The following is a 12,163-nucleotide window of genomic DNA, read 5'->3' on the forward strand; positions in this document are numbered from 1 at the left end:
GTCTGCAGATTTTGCTATACGATCCAGAAGTAAACGTAGCCACTGATTGGGACAGTGCTTTCAAAGCAGAACTACATCACTATTAACACTTTAAGTGATAACGCAGATACTGTAAGGTATCCCCTGCTTCCAAGAGCCCAATCAAGAATCTGCAAGAAAGTGGGTCTATTTTGGGAGCTCAGACTTCTGTCACAACACCGTCTTATCTTTCTAGCCAACTCATTTGAAAAGACCCTGATGCTAGGAAAGACTGAGGACAGAAATAGAAGGGGGCAACAGAAGATGAGATGGTTGGATGGCATCATCAACTCAATGGACATGAGTCTGGGCAAACTCTGGGAGATAGTGAAGGACAAGGAAGCCTGGCGTTCTGCAGTCCATGGGGTTGCAAAGAGTCGGACACGGCCGAGTGACTGAACACCAACAATAACAATAGGAATTTGATTTCCTGTTCAGAAGGTAGGGGAGCAACGTACTGGGATGGAAAACTATTTTCCTGTCCTCTGTCTAGTCAGACATGGAGCTGTGGATTTCAAGAGACACACGGCACAGATCCCTCACTAGAAGCAGCACTTCCCAGGATGGTGGGGCCAGAGTGGAGAAGTCAGAGCCGTCTAACCATGTGGTCCTCAGGGCAGAGAATCCAGGCCTCCCCTCTGCTGGGACAGCCCTGGCCTCCCTGGCCTCCCTGCCCTCCCTTACTCTGGCCTCAGACTGGGTCCCCACTCACCAAGGCCCCACCAGGTAGATGCTCAGCTCGCAGCAGCCTCTTTGACTGGCACTTCTGTCCTGGGAGAGGGGAAAGTCAGGACTAGTTGGGGGGGTGGTGGAGGTCACTGTCATTCAGCACACACAGCCACTACCAATGATCAATATTGGAAACTGCCGGTGGGTGAGGTCAGAGGCGGATGCTGGTGACATCACAAAGGAAACACCCCTGTCATGACGGAACTCTGGACACATGTCGGAGAGGGAGCACTTCTCTAACTAGAAATGAGCTAAACTGAACATTTCCAGGGCAGATCTGGAGGTCTGAAGCCTGCACAACCTCGCCTCCATCCTATCTTAAGCCTAGCTGATGCCCTGTAGGATGAAGTCCTGAAAGAATACTTGGAAACTATATTATCAGTGGTAAGCACGCTGTAATATCTACTGAAGTAGAAATATAATGTGTACTTTAAACATATAATATTATAAACTAATGTTACCTCAATAAGAAATTAATTAAATACTTGGGTCCTCATGTTGATATTTATTGAGACTAGAGACCATCCCCCACTCCCACCCTGAGTGGATTCTCAAGGGGCAGAAATATGGATTTCTTATGGGATTTCTTCTGGGCTGCAAAGTGAGGGTCCCATCGCCATGCCCAGGCTCGTGAAAGCAGCTCTGTTGGCCTCTGGGGGTTGGCATCAGTTTCTGGTAATGAACATGTTCTTTGTTTTATAACCTGCATTAACTCTGTGAAATACAGTACACAATTAGAGAAGTACATATAAAATAGAAATGAGCACTGTAATGAATAATCATAAAGCAAACACTTATGTAACCACTACCCAAGTCAAGAAATAGAACATTATACCAGACATTTCTCTGCATTGCCGCCCAATCACACCCTTCTCCTCTATCTGCCCTCCACCGAGAGATAGGCCCCTCTTGACCTTAATAGCAACCTTCATTTCCTTTCCTTTATACTTTTGCCACCTGATTATTCATCCCTAATCAATAGAGTTTGGTTGGGTCTCTTTTTTAAGTGGATATTAATGAAATTTACTGTATATACACTTAGAATCTGTTATGTATATACTTATATTTGTTGGGCTTTTATGCAACATTGTATTTTTTAAAATTTATTCATGGGATCCCTCAGAAATGTTGCCATGTAAAGACATTTTAAAAATAGTTTTATTTATGTATTTATTTTATTTTTGGCTGCGCAGGATCTTCATTGCTGTGCACAGGCTTTTCCTGGCTGCAGAGAGCAAGGGCCACTCTCTAGCTGCCGTGTATGGGGGTTTCTCTCTGCAGCGGCTTCTCTCGTTGCAGAGCGCAGGCTCTAGCGTGCACGCTCAATAGTTGCGGCTCACTGGTTTAGCTGTCCCGTGGCATCTTCCCAGTTCAGGGATCAAAACTGTGTCCCCTGCCTTGGCAGGCACATTCTTAGTCACTGGACCACCAGGGAAGATTAACATTGCATTTTAAACGTTCATTCAAGTTGTAGCGTGCAGTTGCTTATTCATTGTTATTGCTATATGGTACTCCTTAGTTTGACTCTGCCATCATTAATTTACCCCGTTTGCTGGAAATTTCTGATTGTCAGCTTGTTTTCCAAATCAATGCCACCATGCCTGGTACACATGTCTTGGAGTTTCTGTAGACCAAAAGTAAAGTTGAGGGAATGATCATCCACTTTGGGGGTGCATGTCTTCAGCTGTACTAACTAATGCTGTTTCCAAAGTAGGGTTGTATCAATGTGTGCCTCTGCCAGCAGTGGGCGAAGAGTTTCTGATGGTCTACATCCTTTCTGATATTCGGCACTGATGGTCTTTGTTACTATCCTGGCAGGAGTTTTAGTAGTGTCTCATGTGGTTTCAGTATGCATTTCATGAATTATTGAGATGAGGTATATGATCAAAAATGTATTGACCATTTGGAGTTCCTTTTCTGGAGATATTTGTTCAAATCTTTCACCCATTTTTTTTTTTTTTTAAATTGAGCTGCCTTTCTAACTGATTTGAAAGATGTTATAAATAGCCTTGTGATTATCTGCCCCTGTTTTGGGTCTTGCCTTTTCAGTCTATGGTGTTCTCAAGCTAATCAGAGTTTTAAATGTTAATTTAGCAAAATTTATCTATCTCTTTGTATCATATTTAAGAAATGTTTCCTGATTCTGAGGACAGAGAGACATTTTTCTGTACTGTCTTGTAAAAATTTGAAGGTTCTTTTGCATCTTGCATACAAGTCTATACCAACATTCATCAGCGACAATGGCTGAGGAGGTAACTCCAGAAGTCTGTCCCTCCCCAAAGGCAGTGCACAAACTTGCAAAAAACTATTAGAGTCAACTTTTTTGGAACTCTGGAAACTACCTGAAGGCTTGCAGCACCCAGGAAATGCTTAATCGAGGAAAAAACAGCTGAATCTCAGTAAGAAAGCTTTATTGTATTTTAAAAATACACAGTTTTTTAGAGTAGTTTTCAGTTCACAGCAAAATTGGGCAGAGATTTTATTTGCCCATGATTCCACATATGCTCAGCCTCTCTACTATCAAAATGTACTTCCATTGACGCATCAGAGTCACACAAAATCCATAATTTATTTTAGGGTTCACTTTTGATGTTGTACAGCCCAAGGGTTTTGACAAATGCATGCTGACATGTATCCACCATTATAATAACCTCAGAGTAGTTCTATTGCCCTAAAAATCCTCTCTGCTCTGCCTATTCATCTCTCTCTCTTTCACCACTGATTCTTTTACTGTGTCCATAATTTTGCCCTTTCCATAATGTCATGTAGTTGGAATAATACAGTAGGTAGCCTTTTCAGATGCTTCTTTCAATTTCTTATTGTTGTTCAGTTGCTATGTTGTGTCGGCTTCTTTGCAACCCCATGGACTACAGCACGCCAGGCTTCCCTGTCCTTCACTATCTCCTGGAATTTGCTCAGACTCATGTCCGTTGAGTTGGTGATGCCATCCACACTCTTCTTTCACTTAGTAATATGCATTTAAGTTTCCCACATGTCTTTTCATGGCCTGATAGCTCATTTCTTTTTAGCGCTGAATAATATTTCATTGTTTGAATGTACCTTAGCTCATTTATTCATTCACCTACTGAAGGACATCTTGGCTATTTCTGAAGGACATTTTGGCAGTTCTGAATAACTGGCAAATATGACCATCCCTGTGCAAGTTTTTGTGTGGACATAGGTTTTCAGTTCATTTGGGTAAACATTAAGGGGTCCAATTGCTGGATCATTTGGCAATGATATGTTTAGTTTGGTAGTGAGTAAGTGAAGTAGCTCAGTCGTGTCTGACTCTTTGCAACCAGGTTCCTCCATCCATGGGATTTTCCAGGCAAGAATACTGGAGTGGGTTACCATTTCCTTCTCCAGGAGATCTTCCCAACCCAGGGATTGAACCTGGGTCTCCCGTGTTATAGGAAGACCCTTTACCATCTGAGCCACCAGGGAAGGGGTGGTAAGTCCTTAGTTTGGTAAGAAACTGCCAAATTAACTTCTAAAATGGCCATACCATTTTTCATTCCCACCTCAATCAATAAGCGTTCCTGTTGCTCCACACCCTTGCCAGCATTTGATTTTGTCAGTGTTCTGGATTTCAGTCATTCCAAAAGGTGTTTTGTGCTACCCCATTGCTGTCACAATTGGCAATTCTCTAGTGATGTACACTATCGAACATCTTTTCATGTGCTTGTCACACACTGTATATCTTTGCTAGTGAGCTGTCTGTTCAGGCCTTTTGCCCATTTTTAAATCAGGCTACTAATTTTCTTCTTTTTGAGTTTTGAAAATTCTTGACATATTTTGGATAACAGTCCCTTATCAGATATGTCTTTTGCAAATATTTTCCCCCATCTGTGGCTCATCTTCTTGTTATCTTGACAGTGCCTTTCTCAGAGCACACGTTTTTAATTTAATAAGTCTAGTCTAACAATTCTGTCTTCTACGAATCCCAGCTTTTGGTGTTGTATCCAAAAAGTCATCATGTCAAAGGTCATCTAGCTTCTCTCCTGTGTTATCTTCTAGGAGTTTTACAGTTTTGAATTTTACATTTAGCTCTATGATGCTTTTTGAGTTATTTTTTTGTGAAGGGTATAAACAAATTCTGATATAGTTCACCACTAGTAGATCTTTCCTATGACAAATGCTAAAGGGAGTCCTTCAGGCTGCAATGAAAAGATAATAGACAGTAATATGGTTCTGTATGAAGAAATAAAGAACACAGGAGGTAATTGCACACATCAATATAAAAGCCAGTATTAATATATTTTTGGTTTGTAGTTCTTCTTTTTCCTGTATGATTTAAAAGATAACCACATAAAGCCAAAATTATAAATCTCGGCACATAATGTATGAAGATGTAATTTGTGACAGTACAGCATAAAGGTGGGTGTAGAGCTATATAGGAACAAAGTTTTTGCATGCTACTGAAGCTAACTAAATTGATATTAATCTGCACTGTGCATGGTGTGCTAAGCCCCTTCAGTGCTGTCCAACTCTTTGTGACCCTGTGGACTGTAGCCTGCCATGCTCCTCTATCCATGGGATTCTCCAGGAGATAATACTGGTGTGGGTTGCTGTAGCGGGAATTTCTAATAATGTACTTTCACAGCCTTGAGAAATTTCATAGAAATAGCACCTGGAAAAACAGCATATATCAAAAAACTGTGTTGATGATTATTTTTCAGGTTTTTCTTAGAATAATAGCCTTGTTACAGACCCCAAGGCCAGACCCAGAAGAGAGTATGACTGGGATCATGAAAGCATGGACCTTGGAACACCAGGTCGGCGTTAGGTATGAACACTGCCTACGCACTTGTTGATTGTTCCCGAGACTATCCCAGAAGGGAATAGTCTGGGGTGAAAACAAGGAGATCTGCACTATATCAATGTAGTGTCTTAGGAAAGACAGATCAAAGAAAGTTTTGTAGGAATAAAAGCTGGACTCAGAGTAGACAATGCACCTCAGTCCAATAGAGGCTGTAGGTCCCCTGACCCATTGCACTAGTTTTTGTGTTGTTTTAATTCTCATAGCTCGCTCCTGGACCTTTAAGACAACAGGTTGCCATGCCCTCTTCCAGGGGATCTTCCTGACCCTGACCGAAGTCTCTTAAGTTTCCTGCATTGGCAGGGGGGTTCTTTACCTCTAGTGCCACGTGGGAAGCCCTTAATCTGCACTGCTGCGGCTGCACTAGATTATTATAAATTAAGATGCTTCAAATTGAGATGTTAGTTGTATTCTTCAGGGCAATCATTAAGAAAATAACTCAAAAATAGACAACAAAAAGAAATAACAAGGAAATTAAAAACTGAAAGTGTGAAAGTGAAAGTCGCTCAGTCAAGTCGACTCTGCGACCCCATGGACTATACAGTCCATGAAATTCTCCAGACCAGAATACTAGAGTTGGGTAGCCGTTCCCTTCTCCAGGGGATCTTCCCAACTCAGGGATGGAACCCAGGTCTCCCGCATTGCAGGTGGATTCTTTACTGTCTGAGCCACCAGGTGGCTCCGAAATGGCAACCCAAGTATATTAGCAAATAAACAAAATAAATATATATTTAACAGAAAAGAACAGTGCTGGATAAAATAAAGAACAAAAATAATATAAGACATAAGAAAATAGCAAAATGGCAGAAATCCTTCCTTTTCAATAATTACTTTAAATGTAAATGGAATAAACTCTCCTATTTAAAGGCAGAAACTAGCAGAATAAATATTTTTAAAGACGTGATCCAAGTATAAACTGTCTATGAGAGACTCACTTTAGATCCAAAGACACAAATAGGTTCAAAGTGGAAGATGGAAATAGACAGTCTATGCAAACAATAATCAAAGGGAGCTAGAGTGGCTATATTATGTCAGAAAAAGTAAATTGTCAGAAAAAATAAACTTTAAGACCAAATTGTTACAAGAGACAAAAAATGACATCATATAATGATAAAAGGTTCATTTCATCAAAAAAATATAACAATTATAAGAGCTTCCCTGTGGCTTAGCTGGTAAAGAATCTGCTTGCCAATGCAGGAGATGTGGGTTTGATCCCTAAGTCAGGAAAACCCCCTGGAGAAGGAAATGGCAACCCACTCCAGTATTCTTACCTGGGATATCCCATGGCTGGAGGGACCCGGCAGGCTACCATCCATGGGGTTGTAAGAGAGTCAGACATGATTTAGGGCCTAAACAACAACAACATAACAATTATAAACATAATGCTAGTAACAGAGGCATCAAAACATATGAAGAAAAAACTGACAAGATTAAAGGGGGAAACTGACAGTTTGACAATAAGAGTTGAATATTTCAATACTCTATTTTTAATAATAGAGCAACTCCATAGAAATCAACAAAGATATAAAAGACTTGCATAACACTATAAAACAACTAGCCCTAGCAGACATCTGTAGAACACTCCACGTAACAATAGCCGTATACACTTTCTTCTCAATGTGTATTGAGAACACAGTGTGTATTGAACATTCTCCAGTATCGAACACAAGTTAAGCTGTGGAAGAAATTGCAGTACATTTAAGTATATAAAATATCTTCTCTGACCACAAATATACAAAATATCTTGTCTTATGGTCTCTGATCATAATATACAAAATGTCTTCCCTGACCACAGTGGAATAAAATTAGAAACCAATAATAGAAAGAAATCTAGGAAACTCACAAAAATATGCAAAAACTAGCACATGTTTAAATATACTTAAAAAATATTTGGTTTTTGCCTTTAGGTTCAGTTTCTCAAGTTCCAAAACAAACCTGGTGATACCTTGACTCAGGTTGAATCAAACCTATGGATAAGTTGGGTGGATTGACATTTTTTTTTTTTTTTTAAGTTGAAAACTGGCAAGTTTTAATAACTGTTCTTAGTGGCTAGTCAATTGTTCTCCATGAAATTAAAAGAAAATTAGGCTCTTAGCACATCTTGACTGGAGGAATATGAATCCATACTCTGGATAAAATAAATTCAGAATAATCTTAGGGTATTTTAAACACCTAAATATACTAAGGGCAACCAAAGGAATTCGAAACAATCAGAAAAAGGTAGCACCAGGTATAAATTCAATTTCTCAACCCAGACACTCATCAATTTTGTTGCAGTTACCTTGGCATCATTATCCAAATAACATGTTTTATGTTTATAAAATTAGTATATAATTATTTAAGAAAAACGAGTTTGGTGGAGGGAGAAAGAGATGAACTGCTGCTGTTAGTGGGACGTAATATCCTATACAGGACCAGTCTGTAAAGGTATACTTTTATGTTCAAAGCAAATCTGATCAACAAGTAACCCGATAAGTTTGTCCTATCCTTTAGCATTTCATGAACAATTCTGAGAAACTTCTTTTAGGATAAAAAATGTCTCCCCAACTTGCTGTGTACTCAAAACCTTGTAGATTTCTTTAAAGAGGAAAGATTATGAAAATTCAAGCATAAAATTTAGGGAAATTTGCTAAAACTTTGGGGACATGTCTTATCCATCTACCATTTCATAATTAACAGTGTTTCTTAATGTTTATAACTTGTGACTCAAAGGGAGCTGATAAGAACACAGCTATTTTTACGTAAAATAGCTATTTATTCAGCTTCTTGTCATGCTAAAATGTTTTGTGCATATGCCACTATAATTAGCACACCCTCTGTAACAGGCAAAATTGTACATCAAATTATATTTCATGTTACCTGATTATATAAAAATGTAAAGTGAAAATGATTTATCAATTCTCTTTAACATTACTAGTAAACAGTTCAGCAGGAGATATGAGGCACAAAATCTTAGTAAAATATGACACAGGAAAAGCAATAATGTAATTCTCAATTAAATTTAACTTGTCATAATCTGTTGTGAATATACAAAGACAAACTTTTAAAACGTTATATTTACTAAGATTCTGGCAATAGTTTTATGTAACAAGACACAGCATACCAGGCCTGCCACTCAACTTATTTATGGTAAGTCTCAGCTTCAATATGAAGCTGTTTAAAAAAAAAAAAAATCAAAAACCTGCTTTTTACATGCTAAATAGCTTGGCAAGTATGCTGTTAAACACAGTAAGGAATTTAAGATAGCAAGAATAAGAAGTTAATAAAAAGCTAAACATTACAGCCTAAACAAAATTCATACAAAAAATAAAACAACTATCACTGGTTACATAAAATTTTCCTGACTGGTTAAAACTTAACAGTATAAAACATGCATTTCAGAATCTTTAGCTATCAAGTTCAAAAAGTACCAGTGTCTATCTGAAATGATTCCTTTTCAAAGCCAAAGTGTAGTCAAAATTAGTTCAAATGTTATAACACATTCTAACGCTAAAAAACATTCAGTATTATCGAAGTGGAGGTAAACCCCAGAGCTTCTGGGGCATTCTCATGCTGCAAAAGGCTATTCCTCTGGTTCGCTCAAGCAGCACGGGGCAGAGTCCGAGGTGACTGAGCTCAAGAAGGGCAGGGCCGCCATACCTGGCTCTGACCTCCCCACGAAGCATGGCTGCTGTGTCCACAAAAATAAGATGTGTGAGGATAAAGGCACGCTATTCTGCTAGCTAAAGTGATAGCAAACCACCCCCACCCCTAAAAGCTCCTTCCCCAGGTAAATAAAAAGGGGGAAAATTTAAAATACACTTATCTACAAGAGTAAGGATTTTGAAATATCAACGTAATCCCTACTTCAAAAAAGGTTAACTAGAGTCATCTGGTCATTTCTGATTACATCTTAATGATGTATACAGATTCAATTTTTTTGATATTAGATACTTCTAGTCAAAATATTAACTTTATTCCCAAATATCTTAAACCACTAGTATGACTGCAGTGTATTACCTCCCAGAGTTACTGGAAGAGGGAAAAAAATAGATGTTCAAGCAGCAGGCAACAATTATGGCCTCTTCACATAGTGGCATCTGAGTGGCTACTGATAGTCCAGGAATAATTTAAAAACAAGAAAATTCATGCATTTTAGTAAATATGTCATAATTTTCACAGTTGAAATTTCCTTAGACATTGCACTTTCTTTACAAGTGAATCCTGATTCTTCTTGATGTTATGGTGAGTCAGGACTTGAACTAGCAGCCTTCTTTTTCTTCTTCTTACTGTGTTTCTTATGCTTCTTTTTCTTTTTTGTTTTTTCTGTTGTTTTTTCTCGTTCTTCACAGCTTTTCTTCTTTTTTGCTCGTACCTCCTCAGTATACTCTGATTCTGACTCTGACTCAGATGATAATGGTTTATCTTCTGGATACATCTTTCTTTTTTTGCTGAGCCCTTTAATGTCCTTTTCTTTCTCAGTTGCATCTTTTGACTTCTTTTTCTTTTTTAAACTATCCTTGTTGTCTGATTCAGTTTCTGACATGGAATCTTCAGAAGATTTATGTGAACGACTCTTTTTTTTCTTTTTCCTTTTTCCTTGTCTTTTATCCTCGTCTTCAGAATCTGAAGAACTGCTGGAAGAATCAGAGCTTGATGAAGAAGAAGATGAATACCTACCAGATTTCTTCTTTTCTTTTTTCTTTCTCTGTCTTTTTTTGGATGAGCTCTCACTTCCACTTAACAATTTCTCCCTGTGTTTTTCTAGTTCTTTCTTCCAGTTCTCATTCATTTTTTCTTCAAATTCAGCCAATGCCTTGGAGCCTTTCTTTTTCTTTTCTAGTTGTTCTTTCAGTTCTTCCCAGGTAGGCCTTGGTCGATTCAAATAATCTTGGATCGTTGGACCTGAAGACTGGATTGGACCCCTTGATCTGGCCATTGCTATTGGGTTCATATAGGCCACTCTATTGTCCCGCTTCCCCATGGTGCCGGACTGCGAGCTCAGCCAGCCCTCAGCGGGGAGACCAGGCCAGCGCGGCCACCGAAGAGGGCCCGAACGGATTGACATTTTTAAACTATTGAAACTCCCAGTCCAAGAATATGGTATATCACATCAAGAGTATGATAAGGTTTTATCATTTTTCCTATAGAGGTCTTGTACATCTTTAAAAAAAATTATTTCCAAATTCTGGCATTTTTGTATTTAAATAATACATTAAAATGTTCTCATTTTCAAAATACTTGTTTTGCTATGTAGGAATATAATTGATTTTTATATATTGACTTTTGTATTCATCACCTTTGTTAAACTCTATTGATTTTAATAATTCCTAGATTATTTTAGATTTTCTATATACGTAAGTGTATCATCTGTACAATTTTATTTCTTCCTTCCCTATCTGTAATGAACTGAATTGTGCCCCCTCCCAATTCATCTGTTGAAGCCCCAAAGTGTGACTGTAGTTGAAGAAAGGGCCTTTAAGGAGGAGATCAAGGTTAACTGAGGTCATAAGGATGCAACCTTAATCCAGTAGGACTGATGGTCTTGCAAGAAGAGGAAGAGGGACTTCCCTCGTGGTCCAGTGGCTAAGACTCTGGGTTCCCAACGCAGGGGGCCCAGGTTCGGTCCCTGGCCAGGCAACTAGATCCCTCATGCTGAAGCTTAGAGTTCCCTTGCTGCAACTAAAGATCCCGGTGCAGCTGAATAATTAAATAAATATTTCTTTTAAAGAAAGAAGAAGAGGAAGAGAACAGGAGCTCCCTCTCTCTATGCCCAGAGGAGAGCCTGGATGAGGACCCAGGAAGAAGGTGAACATCTGCAAGGAAGGAGAGACTCTTCACCAGAAAGCAGCTCTGCTGGCACCTTGATCATGAACGTTTAGCCTCCAAAACTGTAAAAAATAAATTTCTGTTGTTTAAGCCACCCAGTCTGTGGTATTCTGCTATGGCAACCCTAGCAGACTAATATGACGCCTTATACCTTTTTCTTTCTTTCTTCTTTTTTCTTCCTTCCTCCCTCCCTCCTCCTCCTCTCTCTCTCTCTCCTTTCTGAGCTAAGATATAAATATAAAATGTAATAGTATGTTTGTCTGTTTCCAACCATAAGGGAAAACTTTTATTGCTTCACCACTAAGCATGATGTTGACTCTAATTTTAATAGATATCCTTTACCAGATTCGAGAAGTATCCCTCTATTCCTAGTTTATATCATGAATAGATATTAAATGTTATCAGTCACTTCATGGTAACTTTTTTTCTCTTTGAAATGTTAGCTTGGCAACTTAGAGTGACTGCTGTGACTTCTTATTGATTTTGTTTTAATTCTTTTTTCCCATGCAGATATCTTAAGCATTTATTTCTTTTAAAATAGTAAGCATATGTTTCACATCCTGTGATCAAGAATTCCGTTGCTTCAAGTCTTTGTTTCCGTTGGTTGTTGTTTCTGCTGCTTCTTGCTCATACTGTCTTCTTTCCTTATGTGCTTGGCTACCTTTTACTTAATTGTCTGCCATACAAATGGACATTGCATTTGAAAAGTATTTGCTGAAATACTTTGAGGCCTAGGGTCATAGTGCTTTCCCCAGAGAGGATATTTATTTGCTTTTGTTGAATACTGAG

General features: G+C 38.7%; 1 protein-coding gene across 1 annotated transcript; it reads right to left on the reverse strand.

Moving 5' to 3' along the window:
• Positions 1 to 8,298: 8,298 nt before the first annotated feature.
• On the reverse strand, positions 8,299 to 10,596 carry LOC122705377 (protein FAM133B). The gene has a single exon (XM_043920716.1). It carries the CDS (start codon positions 10,527 to 10,529, stop codon positions 9,786 to 9,788), a length of 744 nt encoding a protein of 247 aa, XP_043776651.1. The 5' UTR covers positions 10,530 to 10,596; the 3' UTR covers positions 8,299 to 9,785.
• Positions 10,597 to 12,163: the final 1,567 nt, after the last annotated feature.

This window comes from Cervus elaphus, chromosome 12 (assembly GCF_910594005.1).
Source record: "Cervus elaphus chromosome 12, mCerEla1.1, whole genome shotgun sequence".
NCBI classification, from domain to species: Eukaryota; Metazoa; Chordata; class Mammalia; order Artiodactyla; family Cervidae; genus Cervus; species Cervus elaphus.